General features: G+C 45.3%; 2 protein-coding genes across 3 annotated transcripts; one reads left to right on the top strand and one right to left on the bottom strand.

Moving 5' to 3' along the window:
* Nucleotides 1-2,166: 2,166 nt before the first annotated feature.
* LOC311325126 (WD repeat-containing protein 48) lies at nucleotides 2,167-11,031 on the top strand (the record flags this gene model as incomplete). Of its 2 annotated transcripts, none has more annotated exons than XM_084457785.1 (19): nucleotides 2,167-2,223; nucleotides 4,227-4,367; nucleotides 4,564-4,642; nucleotides 4,810-4,892; nucleotides 5,094-5,223; nucleotides 5,501-5,589; nucleotides 5,680-5,781; nucleotides 6,053-6,277; nucleotides 6,880-6,954; nucleotides 7,208-7,310; nucleotides 7,452-7,549; nucleotides 7,669-7,776; nucleotides 7,890-7,986; nucleotides 8,088-8,183; nucleotides 8,713-8,818; nucleotides 8,991-9,078; nucleotides 9,254-9,330; nucleotides 9,513-9,705; nucleotides 10,333-11,031. In XM_084457785.1, the coding sequence occupies 19 exons, from the start codon at nucleotides 2,176-2,178 to the stop codon at nucleotides 10,426-10,428; spliced, it is 2,034 nt and encodes a 677-aa protein (XP_084313911.1). In that variant the 3' UTR covers nucleotides 10,429-11,031. The 2 variants fall into 2 exon arrangements, with proteins under 2 accessions (XP_084313911.1, XP_084313910.1); XM_084457784.1 differs by having other exon boundaries at nucleotides 2,176-2,223; nucleotides 4,567-4,642.
* Nucleotides 11,032-12,784: 1,753 nt separating this feature from the next.
* On the bottom strand, nucleotides 12,785-18,382 carry LOC311325698 (Golgi reassembly-stacking protein 1-like). Its single transcript, XM_084458438.1, has 9 exons — nucleotides 18,230-18,382; nucleotides 17,487-17,567; nucleotides 17,160-17,363; nucleotides 16,679-16,765; nucleotides 16,448-16,578; nucleotides 16,163-16,301; nucleotides 15,654-15,771; nucleotides 14,995-15,147; nucleotides 12,785-14,814 (listed from the first exon to the last, which is right to left on the bottom strand). The coding sequence occupies exons 1-9, from the start codon at nucleotides 18,290-18,292 to the stop codon at nucleotides 14,270-14,272; spliced, it is 1,521 nt and encodes a 506-aa protein (XP_084314564.1). The 5' UTR covers nucleotides 18,293-18,382; the 3' UTR covers nucleotides 12,785-14,269.
* Nucleotides 18,383-19,123: the final 741 nt, after the last annotated feature.

Here is a 19,123-nt window from a genome sequence, read left to right as displayed (position 1 = left end):
GCCTTACTAGCTCAAAGTCATAAACCAGGCAGAGCTGTCCAGTGGAAGAGAAATGCTTCAGGACTGCATCATCATATGGATCACTTGGATTTATACTGTTGGTAGTTGCCATCACCAGTAGCCTACATGCATTTTGAAGGTAGCTATACTTTTTCAGCAATAAGCCATTTTGAAAGTGCCCCCCTCCCACCACCACCACCACCAACATGTCAAGAGTATAAATTGAGTTCTGCATTGGCCCATTTGATCACTCTGAGCAACACCTCTTGTTTCTCTAAGATGTGGACAGAGGCAGGAGTCGGGCTGCAGGACAGACCAGCACCACCACAATACATGCATTTCCTCTTGGGGCAGCTGGCATCCCAGAGGTCCCTCGAGGTTGATCTGGGGAGGTTGCTGGCGTATGCAGTCCAGACGTGAGAGCATCAGGAGACCAAGGAGAAGACGAGGCGAGGGTGATGAGGGTGACGAGGGTAATGAGGGTGACGTGGGTGGCGAGGGTGGCGAGGGTGATGAGGGTGACGTGGGTGGCGAGGGTGATGAGGGTGACGTGGGTGGCGAGGGTGATGAGGGTGATGAGGGTTGCGAGGGTGACGAGGGTGACAAGGGTGATGAGGGTTGCGAGGGTGATGAGGGTTGCAAGGGTGATGAGGGTGATGAGGGTGATGAGGGTGACGCGGGTGACGAGGGTGATGAGGGTTGCGAGGGTGATGAGGGTGATGAGGGTGACGAGGGTGATGAGGGTTGCGAGGGTGATGAGGGTGACGAGGGTGATGAGGGTTGCAAGGGTGATGAGGGTGGCGAGGGTGACGAGGGTGGCGAGGGTGACAAGGGTAATGAGGGTGATGCGGGTGATGAGGGTGACGAGGGTGATGAGGGTTGCGAGGGTGACGAGGGTGGCAACGGTGACGAGGGTGACAAGGGTGATGAGGGTGACGAGGGTGATGAGGGTGATCCTCCTCGTGTCTCATAGCAGCTCCTTCACGCCCTCTGTTAACTTCACAGCATCAGCATCACCAGCTGGTGTGACAGCATGCGGCTCCGAGATAATCTCATTCCACTGTTGATTAAAGGCATGTGCAGCTTAGAAGTGAAATAGATGCAATTTGCTGATTTATGCTCTCAGTTCTCAATGTATTTTTTATGCTGTCAGTTCTCTGTGTATTTTTTGTGCGTGGCTGGAAGCCAGCAGCGCAGCTAGAATAGCGTTTGTCAGGTTATCACTCCCCTCCTCCCTCCCGACAATGTTGGCCTGCATCTCTCTGTTGGCACCACAAGAGGCAGTAGTCCCAGCACACCAAAATCAAGAAGCACACCAAAATCAACCTGTAGATCTCCACTGAACAAGTAGAGTAGTGGTCAGAGCATTGGACTCCCACCTGGGTTCAAGACCCAGTGGGGATGACTTTATGGGACTATACCCCAAACCTCCACATGTTCATCCGTTCACTCCAACCTTGATCCCTTGCCTTATATGTTCATATGAATATAATATCAAGATCATATATAAATATATATATACAGTAAAAGCAGGCCCATTAACACTTACTTATTTACAAACAACATTGCTACCTGCTGACTCAATCAAGTAGATGTCCAGATAAGCCAGTCTTGGTCTACTTACTTCACCTAAAGGGAAGTGCATACAGCAGGTAATGACTTTTTTCCATAAACAGAAGCAAATTACAGCAAACCAATTACAGCAAAATAGCTTACGTTACAGGAATCATGAGTGTAACTGCTTTAGCCACTGACCGCTACCATTAATGTTATGGAAGCTGCTGCTGGTTGTTGTGAGCTCATGAGCTAACTGGCTATCCCACTCTTATTGTGCTGGACTAGCATTGGAAGCATTGGAACTGATGTGTCCAGGCAACAAGACCTATCTTAATTTATCAGACATTATTTCATGTCATTCCAATTCACAGCTATTTCAGTGGCATGACTAGCTTCCGTCCTACCAGTCCTGAACAGAAACAAGCCAGCCAAACACATAAGCCAGGCTGGACCTGGCCTGGTTCTTCAAAACCTTTTCCTAACCTAGCGTCACAACAATCGAGCTGTGCAAGACTTCCAACTACAAAAAAAACAACCCTACAATTTAGAACTCATTTACCCACAAACCACAGCTTCTTCTCGGATGTGACGTATGCGGATTGACTGTCAACATGTAAGATGGCGACCCACCACCGACAGAACGCTGCTGGACGGAGGAAAGTACAGGTAAATTGTTATCCTTTAAACTGACCTTAATGTAAACCAAAGACCACACTTTCTTATTTGTCTAATAAACGACGTGCACCACCAGCACAAGACAAGAGAAACGAAGTACGGCAGTGACGCTACACGCTATTCCTGGTGGCTCAGTCTAATTCCTGGACCCAAACTGCCAGCTAGCTGCATGGAACGAAATAAGCACATTCAAACTGCTAAAGTTTGACACCACGTAGTGTTTTTTTACTGACGTGTCTGATGTATGAATGTGTTAATTAGGCTACAACTGGAACATTATGATGTTAAATCGTAAAATTGTAACGTAACGTGGACTCCTGTTATGCTAGTCTGAAGGAGCCCTCTGAATCCAACAGGACACTAGCTAAGTTAGCCATGTAATTGTAAGTACTAAAGTAGCGAATAAAAAAAAAAAACGCCTCTATCTCTCTACCCAGTACACATCAGCGGCAGGGAGAGTGAAAAGCATTGTACTAAAACACTGGTACTAAAACACTGGTACTAAAACACTGGTACTAAAACACTGGCACGTTCTCCAGAGCGATCGCACACTCCGAGAGTTCACACGGAACCTCCTCTCTGTTCATTTAGACGCTCACGCAATTCCCCTCCCCTTTCCACCTTTCCGTGGTAACTGTGCCCAATGCTCTCACTCCACAAACGCCAACGATTTCACTCACACTCGAACAGGAAGAAAATACAATATATCTTCCTTTAAGAGTACACATAGTACACATAGCAATAGTACACATGCCATATATTTATTGAAGTGCCCCTGCGGTTTGGCCTACATTGAGCAAACGAAACGCCCCCTCAAAATCAGAATAACCGAACACAAAACAGCCACACGCACAAAAAATCTCGACTATGCAATTGCACGCCATTACATCCAATCATGGCTTCCCAGCTTCACTAAAGTTCTGGGGTATAGAAAAAGTATCTGTGTCCCAGAGAGGTGGCGACATCCAAAAAAACCCTGCTGTGCAGAGAAGCTTTTTGGATCCACACGCTCAATACAGTAGAGCCTTCTGGACTCAAGGAAGAGCTTAGCCTCTCATGCTTCTTATAGCCAGCTGCCCTCAGCCTGCTTACCCACCTAGCCCCCCCTTTTTAGGCACCAGCCCTTTTACATTGAGTACACCTACAATCACACTTTAGTGTTGCTCTCTTTCTCTGTAGGCTATTGACTGTTAATGTACACTCTACCTATTGCACTGGTCCCATGTCAGTTTCTGTCCTATTCTCTGTCTATGGTGTTGCATTGACAGTATTGATACTTTGCCCTATTGACTTTTGATAGATATGCCCTCTCTCCTACACTTTTCCAGTGTTTTGTATTGTGTATCTTTTGCCCTCTTGTGGACTGGCCTCTCAGAGATCAGCCACTTCATTGGTGTAATAGAGACATTGGCTGCTTGAATGCGCTGCTCCACCCACTCACCTGGCCAGGTGATCAGCCCAGAGGCTCTTAGTACCACCCAGCCTTTGTTCTCACTGTGACTCTGATGAGTGGGAGATGTCCTTTTCGAAACGCTAGTCTTGTTTATCTGCGCCTAATAAACGGCCTCAAAAGCCTTGTGTGTTCCAGTGATTCCTCCTTCAGAAAGAACGACCATGTCAGGACTCTTCACGTGCCCGGAACACCAGTTTATACAGTAACAGGAAAAGCCTGAGATCTAGGCTATAGCTATTGTAGGTATGGGGAAACCATGTCTAATTTAGGTTAGCTAGACATGGCTAGCTGGCTACAGAGTGGAAACCTACAGATATACCGTTAGCTGACAGTCTAATTACTGGAAATGGCTAGTGAGCTATGTATTCAGGTATATGCCCCATTCTATACAGTATTATGAGAGCCATAGTATGGCTAACCTTCCCCTCTCCCAGTTCAATATCTATTACACAGCACCACTTTTAACTCACCCGCTCACTGGTCTTGATGGTTTGGGGTTGAGCTAGCTAGGTTTTTTAATTGCTCATCCCTTTTTTTTCAGGTGTCATATGTCATCAGGGATGAGGTTGAAAAGTACAATCGCAATGGGGTGAACGCTCTGCAGCTCGACCCAGCCTTGAACAGGCTGTTCACTGCCGGGAGGGACTCCATCATCAGGATATGGAGTGTCAACCAGCACAAGGTAGAGTTACACACTTCTGGATCCTTCTTGCAAAATGGGATGTTTTGTAGGTTCCAATGTAAGTAGCCTAGTTTAAATGGTCATAGAAATATTGCTTATGTTAAGTGTTACGCGTGTCCTTATTGTGTGTCTTTTTACACAAAGCGATTTTGAGGGGGAATAGGAAGTATGGTTTAACCGCGTGTCTTTACCATAGCAGGATCCATACATAGCCTCAATGGAGCACCATACAGACTGGGTCAATGACATCGTCCTCTGTTGCAATGGAAAGACTTGTGAGTTCGATCACCAACGCAATGCCTGCCATTATGATTTTAGTTCTTTGCTGTTACATCATTTTAGCAGTAATAGTAGTAAATTAGTACTTTATTGATCCCCAGGGGAAATTGCACTAGCTACTAGGCTAACTAACAATTTGACCACAATCAACTTTCTCTTCCAGTGATATCTGCTTCATCGGATACAACAGTGAAAGTCTGGAATGCACATAAAGGCTTCTGCATGTCAACGTTACGGACCCACAAGGTGCAGCTTCTAGATGTTGCAGTTTCTAGGTTTATGCGTATACATTTTTGGTACAGCTAGGTTAATTTGGGTTAAACCTTTCACACATCCGATCACTGAATACAGCGTTGCTCTTATGGCGTACAAATACTATATACAAATACTTTTCACGTGCCTACATTAAGTTGTGTCTTTTTGTTTGTTTGTTTGTTTGGCGTGCAGGATTACGTTAAAGCTTTAGCATATGCTAAAGACAAGGAGCTGGTGGCATCAGCAGGGTTGGACCGACAGATCTTCCTCTGGGACGTAAACACGTTAACAGCTTTGACAGCCTCCAACAACACCGTCACCAGTAAGTAACGTATACATTACCACACACACACACACACACACACACACACACACACACACACACACAACCCCTCCCACACACACACACACACACACACACACACACACACACACACACACAACCCCTCCCACACACACAAAATATGTCATGTAATAGAAAAGCTTCAGCAATGGTTGTTGTTTGGTCAGCTGTGTAACTGGGCATTGCTATTGTTGCCAACATCTAAAAGCACATCTCTAATTTGACTTGTTTGTGTTAATTTGACTGTTTGTGACAGCCTCCTCTCTCAGTGGGAACAAAGACTCCATATACAGCCTGGCTATGAACCCGATGGGCACCGTCATTGTGTCAGGGTCCACTGAAAAGGTTTGAGTTCCTCCTTTTGACCGCCAGCTGTGGTCTCCTGAAAGACGGACCGTGTTTTAAAGAAAAAAATATTTTCACTTCTGCCGTCAGGTCCTGAGAGTGTGGGACCCGCGGACGTGCGCCAAGCTGATGAAGCTGAAAGGCCACACAGACAACGTCAAATCGCTGTTGCTGAATAGAGACGGCACACAGGTAAAATAAGATTTAAGCGTCACACTACACGCAGCTCACGATCCGTCGGAATTCTCCCCAGCTGTTCGGAATTCTCCCCAGCTGTTTGGAATTCTCCCCAGCTGTTCAGAATTCTCCCCAGCTGTTCAGAATTCTCCCCAGCTGTTCGGAATTCTCCCCAGCTGTTCGGAATTCTCCCCAGCTGTTCGGAATTCTCCCCAGCTGTTCGGAATTCTCCCCAGCTGTTCGGAATTCTCTGTAGCGACTCTAACGAGTCTTCCTGTTCCTGCAGTGTCTGTCGGGCAGCTCGGACGGGACTATCCGTCTGTGGTCCCTGGGTCAGCAGAGGTGTATCGCCACCTACCGGGTCCACGACGAGGGCGTGTGGGCTCTGCAGGTCAACGAGGCCTTCACACACATTTACTCAGGAGGCCGGGACAAGAAGATCTACTGCACCGACCTGCGCAACCCAGACATCCGCGTGCTCATCTGCGAGGAGAAGGCGCCGGTCCTCAAGGTGAGGGACTAACCCTGACGCCGCGCTCAGACAGGATGTGAAGTCGCCGCGGAGCGCAGCCAGTGTCCTCAGTTTGACCGTTCGCACCTCGCCGCTGAGCTACGTGGACGGCTGGTGCACCGCAGCCATAGTTTCGGCGTCTGGTCTATTTTTTTTTGCCGCGAAGCGCGAGTGAATGCGTGTGAATAAAGTGTAGAGGAGCAGAATCGCTTGGCGAACGCACGGACAAATGTGAACAGCCAGGCTCCTGCTTGCGTGAGAGTTGAGACTTCGTGGCGCTTCCACACCCAGTCTGAACCGGCGGAAATCAGACCTGAAACCTGGTGTGAATAAGTTGGTGGGAAATTGACTGCATATTAAATGCAGTGTCCCATAACGACAGACAGACAGACAGACACACAGACAGACACACACAAACACACACACACACACACACACACACAGACACACACACACACCGAGGGGAAATTGTTGAAACTGCACGATGGCGGGTAGGACAGTTAAGTACAATTATCATGTATCACTTTTTTTTTTGTGTTTAAATTGTTGTCACTATGTCAACCTCCCCTTCACTCCCTTCCCTGTCTCTGTCTGCTGGTCAGATGGAGCTGGACAGATCAGCAGACCCCCCTCCGGCTATCTGGGTCTCCACCACCAAGTCATCCGTAAACAAATGGGTAAGTATGTTGAATGACTCCAGTAGAAAACACAACTTTTTTTCTTGGCCTCCACATTGTGAGGCAGCACCTGATTTTAAGTGATGTAGGCCACCGCTCGTAACGGTCAGTGCTTCGTTTCTGGGTTTCCAATTGCAAACGTACAATTTATGTTCTGTGTAAATGTATGGGTAATACAGACTTGCAGTTTGGTCAAACGAAATAGTTTGTTTTTATCTGTGTTCATGTATACAAATAATGGACTTATGTTCAGTCTCTAAAGGCCATGCACAACTTCAGAGCCTCAGGGGACTACGACAACGACTGCAGCCCCCCCCTGACCCCGCTGTGCACTCAACCTGAACAAGTCATCAAAGGTGCGCCGGTCAACCCTCAAACATTCAAAAACCAACCTTTAAAGCATGTCATGAAAATAAATTGTTTATAACCACCGACAAGTTCACAATATCAAGCCTTCCGGTGAGTTTGCTTCTTTCTTTTTTCTCTCTCTCTCTCAGGTGGCGCCAGCATAATTCAGTGTCACATTCTGAACGACAAAAGACACATACTCACCAAAGACACCAACAACAACGTGGCTTTCTGGGATGTGCTCAAGGTGAAAACTAGTCCCTGTGATGTTCTGCGTTTGTTCTCGTCACTCCCACTCGCAGCCATCGGATTGGAGGGCTAATTGACACGATGGTTAACCGAGAACACTTTCTGGGATCTCTTCAGGCGTGCAAGGGTGAAGACCTGGGGAAAGTGGAGTTTGACGAAGAGATCAAGAAGCGCTTCAAGATGGTCTACGTGCCAAACTGGTTCTCTGTCGATCTCAAAACGGGGGTAGGTTCCTGGGACACGGTCTGCTACGCTGCTCTATGCACACATGGCTGAGTGTACTACGTTCACGTCGGTAAAGGGGTCTTTTTTTTGCCATTTTGTGTATTTCTGAGTAGATGCTGACCATCACGCTGGACGAGAGTGACTGCTTCGCAGCCTGGGTCTCCGCAAAAGATGCTGGATTCTCTAGTTCGGACGGCTCCGACCCAAAGTGTATGATCTGGTGTATACATGGAAGTCACTGCAGGAGAATAACTTGTCATTAAATGATGACGCTGAGCTTTATGTGACCTTTAACCCTACCGTCTGCGTAGTGAACCTGGGTGGACTGCTGCTCCAGGCCCTGCTGGAGTTCTGGCCCAGGACACACATCAACCCTATGGACGAGGAGGAGAATGAAGTTAACCATGGTGAGAACCGCGGGCTGTCTGTGCATTCCTATTCTACAGTCTTAACAGTTTACTCCTCAATCTTTCTGTGATGACATTTACATTTTATGGATCAAACTTTGGTATTTGGGCTTATATACAAGTGCATCTCAGAAAATGTGAATTCCTTATTTTCTGTAATTTAATTCAAAAAGTGAAACTTTCATATATTATAGATTCATTACACATGTAGTGAAATATTTCAAGGCTGATTGCCTCCATGCCACGCTCCACGTTGATGCAGTAATTTGTGCAAAAGGAGCCCCACCAAGTATTGAGTGTATGTTCACACTGAACATACTAATCATAAAGATTAAAACAAAAAAAGGCTTGAAATATTTCACTTTGTGTTATGGATCTAGAATACATGAAAGTTTCACTTTTTGGATTAAATTACGGAAAATAATGGACTTTTTCACAATATTAAAATGTTCTGAGATGCACCTGTACATGTAGGGTTTCCTAAGTCCCAGTGAATCGTAACCTGGTGAACGCGGTCCTGTTCCCTCAGTGAACGGGGAGCAGGAGACCAGGGTCCAGAAGGGGAACGGGTATTTCCAGGTGCCTCCTCACACGCCAGTCATCTTCGGGGAGGCGGGAGGTAGAACTCTATTCAGGTGAGTGACCGCGCTGAGTAACCAATACAGTCCTCAATATTCATAAAGGCTTTATTGCAACTTGAGTTGTCAGCCGATGTTGCCATTATAGTAAAGGCCGACTGAACCTTTTTCTTTGTGTTGCTAGAATGTTCCGGCATGCTGTCTAGTCTAACGTCTCGTACTCTCTCAGGCTGTTATGTAGGGATTCAGGTGGAGAGACTGAGTCCATGTTATTGAATGAGACAGTTCCACAGTGGGTGATCGACATAACTGTGGATGTAAGTGTTCATGAATTTCACTCTCTTCACACTAAAACTCTATGGACTATGTCCTGATATGACTGATTATCTGACTAACTGCCCCAGAATCCCCACTGACGTTAGGAAAGGAAACCACCATCATTCATTGGTTGTATTTTGACTGATAGAAAACCAAACCTTTTCTCTTTTTCAGAAAAATATGCCCAAATTCAACAAAATTCCATTCTACCTCCAGCCCCACTCTTCCTCAGGCGCCAAAACTCTGAAGAAGTGAGTTGTTGTGGGCTCTTTCATGGGTTATCTCCTAAGCTTTTTTGGAACAAATGACGTGTCCTCTACAATACAATGGACAGGCGTGATACAGCCCCCCTACTCCCACTCCTGGCCTTCCAAGGCAGCCAGCAGGTCAGACCCTCTTCTCTAACGCGACTGTGACCTGATGTTCCCTATAGGGACCGTCTGTCTGCCAGCGACATGCTGCAAGTGAGGAAGGTGATGGAGCACGTCTATGAGAAGATCATCAACCTGGACAACGAGTCCCAAACCACCAGCTCCTCGGCCAATGACAAGCCAGGAGAGCAGGAGAAGGAGGAGGACATGGCCGTGCTAGCGGAGGAGAAGATAGAGCTCATGTGCCAGGACCAGGTGGGCCTAATCTATTAAAGGGCAGGTTCGGAATTTAGCATTATAAATCATGTTATAAGGTGTATACGATCATACACAACGGCCAATATCAAAGTTTCGTCAAGCGGTGCACTCTTGAGATATAGCCTGTCGCCGCTAACACACTCAATGGATCCATAGGTGCATAGACAGAATCCCTCAAAAACACCATAAACTTGTTTTCAAAGACAAAACTTGTTTTCAAAGACAAAACTTGTTTTCAAAAACCCGATCGGAAGCATACTTTGTGGCGTTTTTCAACAGACACCAGTGACCACTCAGTGAGTTTCCTGTCTTTGAAAACAAGAGTTTATGGTTTTTGAGGGATTGTGTCTATGAACCTGTCCTTTAACCTATTAACCATGAGTTTGACACCCTCATATTGACCAATATCTTCCTAAAGGTTTCTTCTTAAATTTGTTCCCATTGGGCCTTATTCACCAATATCTTCCCAAGTTTCTTCTTAAATTTGCTGTTAACAACTTCCTAAGAAAAGTCTCTGTCCGTTTTCCCCTCTGCCAGTGTTCTAACGGGTGGGTTTGACACCCTAAATCTACATTTACCTGACTAACACATCTCCTTCCCCTTTTTATTACCTGTGTTCCTTAGGTCTTAGATCCCAACATGGACCTGCGAACAGTTAAACATTTTATTTGGAAGAGCGGAGGTGACTTGACGCTTCACTATAGACAGAAATCAACGTGAGGCTCACAGCATATAAAGAGACTCCTGGTCATTTGCCAATCACTACCTTCCACATATACAGACCCTATCCCATTGATCAAAAGAGAGCTGTAGTATTGCTGAGGACCAATCGCTGCCCTCCACTGACATAAAGATCCTACCCCATTGGTCAAAAGAGAACAGTAGTATCGCTGAGGACCCATCCAGTATGTCTGACTGGGAGACTCTTCTTCTGGACAACTGAAGATATAGCTCACTCCATCATAGGAAGCTGGTTGACCAGAATGGAGATGTGAGAGGGGACAATGCTGCAGCTTTCTGCATAGATCTGATTTGTCCAATCAAAAGGATTGAATCAAAATGTTTTAGGCTATCTAGCACTCAATTATTTTTTACCTATAATTGATCGCATTGTATATATTTTTTTCTTGCTCTGCAATATCATTCATTGGCATTTATTTTTGAGCGACAGGTGTATTATGTGTTCATGTGTGTGGGTTTGTAAGCACGCACATGGATGTAGGAGGCTATTTTGAAATTCTAGTACATTCCAGACATTTGCTCTACCAACACTCCACCATCAGTGCACACCACCAGCAGGTTCCAGGTATGCACCAGACTGGGTCGTCCAAATACTTTACATTTTTTTGATTTTTGAAATTTGCTTTAGTCTGGAGTGTCAGTTGGGGGAGGGGGGGGGGGGTATTTGGGAACTGCCCATTGGTTCCAGGGTGCCAGACTAGCAATCATGCCCAGAAAAGTAAATGAAAGTATTGGAAGTAGTATTTCGACCCAAGTCTGGCCTGCACATGCCTCTGGACAGTCTGACAGTTATTCAGAGCAATCAGTTTCTGCTTCAGTAAGTATCGTGATTTCACAGCCTCAAACCTGTCGTCATGAGAATTAAGACATGGTTTAGAGATTTAATTAAAATGTATAATTGGTCAACTTGGGCGTCACTGACATAGAGGCGCCTGTCTTTCAGTCTGGAATCCCTGTTAGTTGTGCAGTTATCAGTGAAGAGAATGTTGGGTTTTTTTTGTAAATAAATCGTAAACATTTAAGGTGACTTTACTTTGGCTATGTTTGTTTTGTTTATTTTCTGTATTATCATATTTTTGTACAGTTTAAAACACCAAGTAACTAACAAGTTAAAAGTTTGATTTAATATTTCAAGATATTGAAAAGAGCACAGATACACATGATCAATACTATGTTGTTCATCATTCAGAATTGTTCATTCATTGTTGATACTACAATGCAGACTATCTAGTTGATCCCAAGAATGTTAGTTGCTGCCTAGTTCTCAGCAATGGATCAGGAGACAAGGTAATAATAAATAAACTAACAAATGTTTATATCTTTAGTGATTCATCTTAAGTACTGTAGCTGCACTGTAGAACTTGGTCCTCAAATATAACTTAGAGGTATTTCTCACTCATAAGCATAATCAATAGGGCTGTCAATTTAACACATTAATTACATCAGTTAATTCACGTGTTAATGCAAATTAATCAAAATTGTAACTTTTTTTTATAAATGGATTTTGCCTGGCAGACCCTGTAGGCTGCAGAGAGCAGGCAGCACAGAATGAGTAGGTTAAGTCTACCTCAGACAAATGGACAAACAGGGTCGCAAAATGAATTGCTATGGACAGGTGAATTGGTGTGGTAGAAGACAAGGGCTTAATGGAAGCACTGCAAATGATGTCCTCCAAGCTGCCATCAAGAAGCATAATAGTTATGAGAATCCATGGACGTATTGGCGCAAGCTGAATATTTTGCTCAGATTGATCGCATTATGCATAAGATATTGCAAATAATTTAATAAAATAATATATTGACTTATAAAGCCACCTTTTGTAATGTCTATTCAATGCTTTACTCATCTGCCACAATAATGTAATCTTTTAATTGAAATATCTGCATTTGGATGCTTTTCACAGCAAAAAAGATGCTATCGATTGTGATTAATTACAGATCATAAATAAATCAATAAAATAAATTGATTGACAGCCCTTATAAACAATATTACAGGATATTTTGGAGTAGTATTAATTTACTCCCCACACGAATGCTTACATTTACCCTAGTGAAACATTTAGAGTGCCTCAGTCAACTGCTTGTAAGAATGTTCATGAGGGTAGGCATGAAGATCTATGACCTGCATTATGTATATCTCTGTTGGTTTTAACTACTGTTGTATGATTATGTACATTTTGGGGTTTAAAAAATAATAAATTTGAATGGTTTAGGCTACCGTTTTCACTGTGCCTGATCATTTACCTTTTTGTTGTATTTCACAGTATTTGTAAAAAGGTTGGAGAAGAATACCAAAGAATATGTACATGTAACATGTTTTATTTTTTTGTTCCAGTGATATGAGTCTTGCATCAAAAGAAAATGCATTCATATTCTTAGTTTGCACTCATTCCTAATAAAACATACTCTTCATTGATAAAATATTTGCAAAAATACCTCGATCTGCAAGCAGCTACCCAAAAATAAAAGTGAAAAACCAGCCATCCCCATACAGAAACACATGAAGGTACTCGTTAACAGTAGTGACTACAGTTGAGGTACTACAGTAGTGTCACTATCTCATTAGAAAGAAATACATGTAAAATCATGACAGCTATAATAGTATTCCTGATTTCAGACATGTTCAGTGACCAAGTTGCTTGCAGCAAATAGCCAAGTCACTCATATTTTTTGACTTATTGCATAGATCACAAAACAGAAATGTCTAAGCAGAGGTAACATTTGGGGAATGACACAATTGGGAAATGTGACAAAGGAACGGCACTCATTCACCTTGACCTCGGCAGGTCGTAGGCCTGAATAAACCAAAGGTCTGAGTGAAAGGACACGGTTCAAAAGACACCCTACAGAAGCAGGGCCTACATGTCCCTCTTCAGAATGATCAAACTGATCCTAGATCCCATATTTGTAAACAAATCATAACTTGTGTATAATACAATTAGGCTACAAACAGAAAAGTAGAACCGTATGTGATAATATTAAACGGTAAAGTCATTTGTAATTTCAAATTATTATTATTTTTTAAACAAAATTTAAAGGATTCCCCGTGAGAAAAATTAAAACAAAATTAAAACCGCTGCTGCTACAATTGCTGAGATGTGCTCAGAGAGACTTCAAACATTTGGTGTAAAAAGTACAGTATGTTGTTAAAAGCCTTGTTGCCATTGATAGAAAGGCAGATTAAGGGCGGATTCATACTCTACGCATGCTACACTAGCGCATGCTAAACTAGTGCCAGCTACGTGAGGCTGTGCACGGTGTGTCTGACGTGTTCTTGTGTAGCAACGTGTCATGGAAATTTTTTAACTTAACGCAAGCGCTTGCATAGAGCCCGTGATCACAGCCGAGTCAGCGTACAGTAGCCTGCATAGAGTATGAACTAGGCCTAAGGTGCAACTGTGCTTTGTGATTCCATCACTGTAGTGAATTACCATATACTTATGATTTTACAACAGAATTAATGTAGGTGTTTATCTTTGGAAATATGTAATGGTGATTCCAATGATAAAATAAAGGGAAACAAAAGAAAAATCCATCGAATTACATACTAAAAAGAATACAATGTCTGTAACATTGCCATTTTGGCTAATCTAACCAATTCGAACTACGTGTACCATGACTAATTTCTAAGTATTTCTACTTAGGTTGTCCACTGATACCTCATACTGTACCACATAACGACCTTAAATTGACAGTAGCCGCTATGGAGCGCGTCAACTTGCCCTTTCTTGGTTTGAGGTCTTTATACTGTACTAAATGCCCTGTTGATTGTCAAAGTTCAGCATTCCTGTAGTGTTTTTCTGTAGTGGCAAGAGGCCGTCCTACTCTAGGGCGTCTTCAGGACTGACCTCCTCCTCGTCATGGCAACACTGGTGGGCCGTCTCAGCCGGGTCGTCCGCAGACTGTTCCGCCATGAGGACGACGTTGGGCTCGGTAACATCCACGACCTCCTGACCTCTGGGGTCGTCCACCGAGGAGGGTTCAACAGCCTGGAGAGGGAGGAGGTCAACAGGGGGGGAGGGGGAGCCAGAGACAGGGGACTCGACCGGGACAGGGGACTCGACCGGGACAGGGGACTCGACCGGGACAGGGGACTCTGGAGGAGGCACGGGGGACTCTTCTTCCATTGCTTGGTCGGGGGACTCAGTGGGTGGGTCATTCGGCTGCGTCGGCGGGGCGACAGGCTCGGGGAGCAGGTCAGGTGACTCGCCGGGTGGGACGGGTGACTCGGCGGCGGCCGTCTCGGAGGAAGCGATGGCTGAAGCGAGCTCGGAGGCCAGGTCCATGGCCGGTGGGCAGCTCAGCTCCTGAGGGTCACCCTCCATCTGGTCATCTGGTGAAGGAAGATCTTCATCCCCCAGATCCTCTGTACAACACAGGGAAACAACAGGAATATATAGTTTTACATACTGATAACTTTGGTCTAATTATCCATGTTTGTAACTTGCCATTTCAGTTTGTGTCAGAAGCAATTCCATGACCATTCCTGACAGTGCAGAAAACAACAGCGCGTAACCATGACACTGTGAAACATGGAGGAACCTACCGATCCCAGAGATGTTATCACTGTCCTTCTCCTCGTGTACGGCCAGCGATGTGTTGGTCATGTCGATGTCGGCGGAAGAGACGGACAGGTCCAGCCTGTCTGCCATGTCGGAGGGGTCAGAGTTCATGATGGCCACCTCAGACTCAGAGAAACCTAGAGAAGCAAAAACACATTCACTACCAGGAGGGGGTACAGGCTAGCATGAACAGTGCAGAGGAAATTGAGTAGAACAGTCAATCAAACAAAAGAGTTGGCTCGAAGGCTGAAAGTGGTCATTTGATGCTTGAGTGCGTCATGCAATTGCGCTGCGTTCTCCCACAGATTATCGCTGGACCTCTAACTAAACCTTTTGTTTACCTTTTGTTTTGCCCTTTTCTGTGAAGCGCAATGTGTTGCCTCTGTGTATGGAATGTGAGATATAAATAAAGATTTGGATTTGGATTGTAAAGCCCTGATCCGTGATGTGAGAAACGGCGGCATGCATCCCTGCGTTAGCCGTTTACTGGTGTGAGCTTCAAAAGAAAACGAAACGGGCAGCACCGCCGCTGCGACCGCGAATCCGCGCTAGTAAACGGAGAGAAAACACAGAGCCGGTTGGACGCTTGGGCACCGTTTCCCCTCATTGCGGATCAGGGCTGAAAAAAGGCTTTGAAGCGTACCCGGGTCCATGACTCTCTGGATGGGGGGGGGCAGAGGGGTGTCCTGGAGGCTGAGCTGCTCCAGGTCTTGGAGATCTTCACCCCGGCCTGACAGAGCAGAGGCAGCCATCAGGGGCACCTGAGGAGACAAAGCTTCAGCTAGAACCTGGGCTCAGAGTTTACCCTCCACCCCCCCCACCTAACCAGGATCTAGGGCCAGGATTCATCCAGATAGCTTGGGTAGCCTCTGGTCTGTCTGTGTTTTAAGTCAGAACGTGAGGTAAGCTATGTGATGCCCCTAGGGGCATTATTAAGGGGGGGAAAAGGAGTATTTATTCAGGGGGCTCCATAAAACCGACCGCAACTCATCAATAAAGAGGAATATCTTTTATACCCAGTGGAATATCTTTTTCATGGGACCCAAAATTCCTGGTAACGCCCCCTGGTGGTCGGCATGGCCTCAGAGGTTTCTTCCCTTATTTGTCAAGAGGGAAACTCGCTGCACAAAAATGAATGTAAAGGCTCCGTACCTCCGTGTATCCGTTGCTAGGCGTCTCCGAGGGGCTTCTCTCCTCAGGAGGGGGAACAGCGGGCGCCTCCTCTTTCTGCGCTGCATCAGGACGCGCCGGGATACGATGCAAGTAGCCGTAGCCGATGCCGCACCCCAGACTGCAGGCGACAAGAGCGTCTGTATCTCAACCAATCAGGCGTAGCTGTATCTCAACCAATCAGGCGTAGCTAGACGGCAGGCTGCTACGACGGTTCATGTCGCCGCCTGAGACGCAACGGAGACCCGGGTACTACGGACCACTCACCTGCCCTCTCCGCCCCACGCTCCGTTGGGGGTGACCACAACCTCCCTGCACGAGTCCGTTTCCGTGTTGTACACCAGCAGCTTCAGCGGCTTCCCCTCGTGGGCTTCGATGAGTGAGAAGAAGTCCTCCGACTGAGGAGAGGCAAACGGCACACACCGCCACATCAAGCCATGCCCAGGTGTCACGTGGCTAGACTTTTCTCAGACGAATGAAAAGATAAACGACGCTTACGTCTTGCAGAACCTGGTCCGCTCCCACAATGAAGTCGCTGTGGGCTTGAAGGCCGGCCAACGCAGCTGGTGAGTTCATGTCCACATCCTGGGGGAGTGCACGCCATGCAACATGGAACGATGGAGATTTGACACCTGTTCATACCACTGGAATATCCCTCATAAACCGTGCTCGACTTGACTTAGACTTCGAAAACTTCATGTCCTGAAGGAGGCTATATGGTGTGCAGCACATAAAAACACATATGAACACATGTACAGTACCCAGATAGCAAGCGGATCTGGGCCATATATGGGCTGGAACTAAGCCACAAGTGCCAGATCTGGCTTATATATGGTCCTGATTGGATTGCTGTCTGGGTAGGCACACTGTGAGCTCCCACCCAAGTCAAGCACTGCTCATAAACAAACACTCAGGTGCTGAGAAGCTGACAGGTCAAATCATTCAGGTCTGGCGTCAGAGGGTCTAGCTCACTGCTCACCAGCACGTGCCAGACGTTTTCATTGGCTCCTTGGTAACTGCAGAAGCGCACACTGGCTCCAAGCAGACCCTGGCCGCCCCACATGTTATTGGGCACCACCTCCAGCTCACGGATCATCATGGTCTTAATGCTGTACACCTCAATCTTCACAGCCTTCTCCATGTTGGCCTTGAGAAGTTCCTTCAGCATGTCGTTCTCCTGGTTCTACCCCAGAGGCATTTGGGGAAATTAATTTATTTCATTGACTAGTTGGGTTGCCAATGAGCATATGCTACCGCAGTTTTATCAAGGTAATTGTGATCAACCAAGTATGATGCGTGGACTTACAAGTCTGTTGTTGTCAAGAGATAATATGAAATCAAAAAAGGGCTCCAACCCAGCTTTCTCTGCGGGTGAATGTTCCTGAATCTGTAAGATCACACAAACACACAAACATGCAGCTTGCTGTTTTTATACAGTAGCCTAGCACTTGTTTTTACAGTAGCCAACTTGTTTTCAGGGCACTGCTATGCTGATAAAACACCAATTATAGCCCATAGCTATTCGAGGACGATTCAACTACTTCAGTTTACAGATTATCATGCAAACATCTGCAGGTTTTTACTCAGACGTCTTTAGCTGTGCATATGCCTACTGTAGCTTTTGGTGTGCAGATGGCTGCAGCTGCAGAATTTGTTCTGTTACGTAAATATTCCTTCAAACACGTGTGACTTCTACGAACTCAAGCGAAGAGGAACTCACATTAGTCAAGAGGCCTATCCTAAGCCTACAATCGCATTGGAATGTTTCTTTGTTTGAAAGGAGGGAAGGCAACACTGATAAGCTACATTTAATAGGCTAAACGTTACATTATAGCGCTCGAACATAGACAATTCCCTTAAAAAAACCAGAGCGATCATATCTTGTGGTGCGCAGGGAGATTTACGTTGCCACCTCATCGTCCCGCCAGGCCCTTCTGCCGCTAACGTTAATGTAAGCTCGCTACCTAGACCAGCAATCTGTCAACTCTAATTTTCAATTTGCATAGAATAATACTTTTCGTAGTGTAGAAGATCATGATCACTAATTACCCCATGCACGTGATATCCATCCGTTCCTCCTTCAGATGCACCCGCGCTCTGAGATAAACCCATTTTGAAATAAAACAAAACTATTACAATTATATTTCACCGAGGTTGGAAATAAGTGTTTATAAAGATTCACCGACGATCCGTGGCCATCTTGTCCCGTCCCGAATTTCGTCAGTCCAGAGTAGTCGATAACGATGCCAACGAACATCCCCGGGGGTGAGTTCAGCGTCGACAAAACGTTGCATAACGTTTATTGAAACGTAGCCTACGCGATGGTGCGTTGAACACCCTGTGTGTGCACAAGGGTGGCGTTTATCAGTTTGTTTATTGGGTAACACCTGTAACACACACACCAAAAAAATACCTCAAAGACCGTTGCCCACGAGAGATGCACACCATTTTACAAACCGTTTCGAGGAAATATATCGTTCAACCTGGAAACCATAGCAAAACGGTGAAGACCCTTTTTTAGACTGAACTCGCCCCAGGTGGTGCGCGACCTCCTTCTTTGCACAACCATAAATCTCTATTCTGTTTCTATTCGCTACACGGGAAAATTGAGTTAGAAAGGCTAATAAACTCCATCATGGTAATAATATTTTGGCAAACATGGTAATAATACTTTGGCAAACATCATAGTAACATCATCATTGTCATATAAATAGGTAGACAGACAGACAGATATAATGTAAAGAAAAATATTTAAATCTAGATTTATAGGCCACTGTAGGTATACAGTGTAGTAGGCCTATATTTTTATACTGTATTACATCCATACATCTGTATTACTCTCATGTAGTAATCCATTTACTAAGAATAATGAATAAACTTCATTTTAGATAGAACTTTGTAATTACAAGCAACCTAACATGTAGATTACAACAGAGGCCCTGT

This window comes from Borostomias antarcticus (assembly GCF_949987555.1).
Source record: "Borostomias antarcticus genome assembly, chromosome: 24".
NCBI lineage: Eukaryota > Metazoa > Chordata > Actinopteri > Stomiiformes > Stomiidae > Borostomias > Borostomias antarcticus.
Note: the sequence above shows the minus strand (reverse complement) of the source record. Positions and strands in the feature narration are given on the sequence as shown.

Coding starts and splice junctions, on each gene's coding strand:
- LOC311325698 (XM_084458438.1), bottom strand. CDS start 18,292: ATGGGTTTATCTCAGAGCGCGGGTGCATCTGAAGGAGGAACGGATGGA. Junction 16,579..16,678: donor CGGACCAGGTTCTGCAAGAC/GTAAGCGTCGTT, acceptor GCCTCTCCTCAG/TCGGAGGACTTCTTCTCACT. Junction 14,815..14,994: donor TGATAACATCTCTGGGATCG/GTAGGTTCCTCC, acceptor TGTGTTGTACAG/AGGATCTGGGGGATGAAGAT.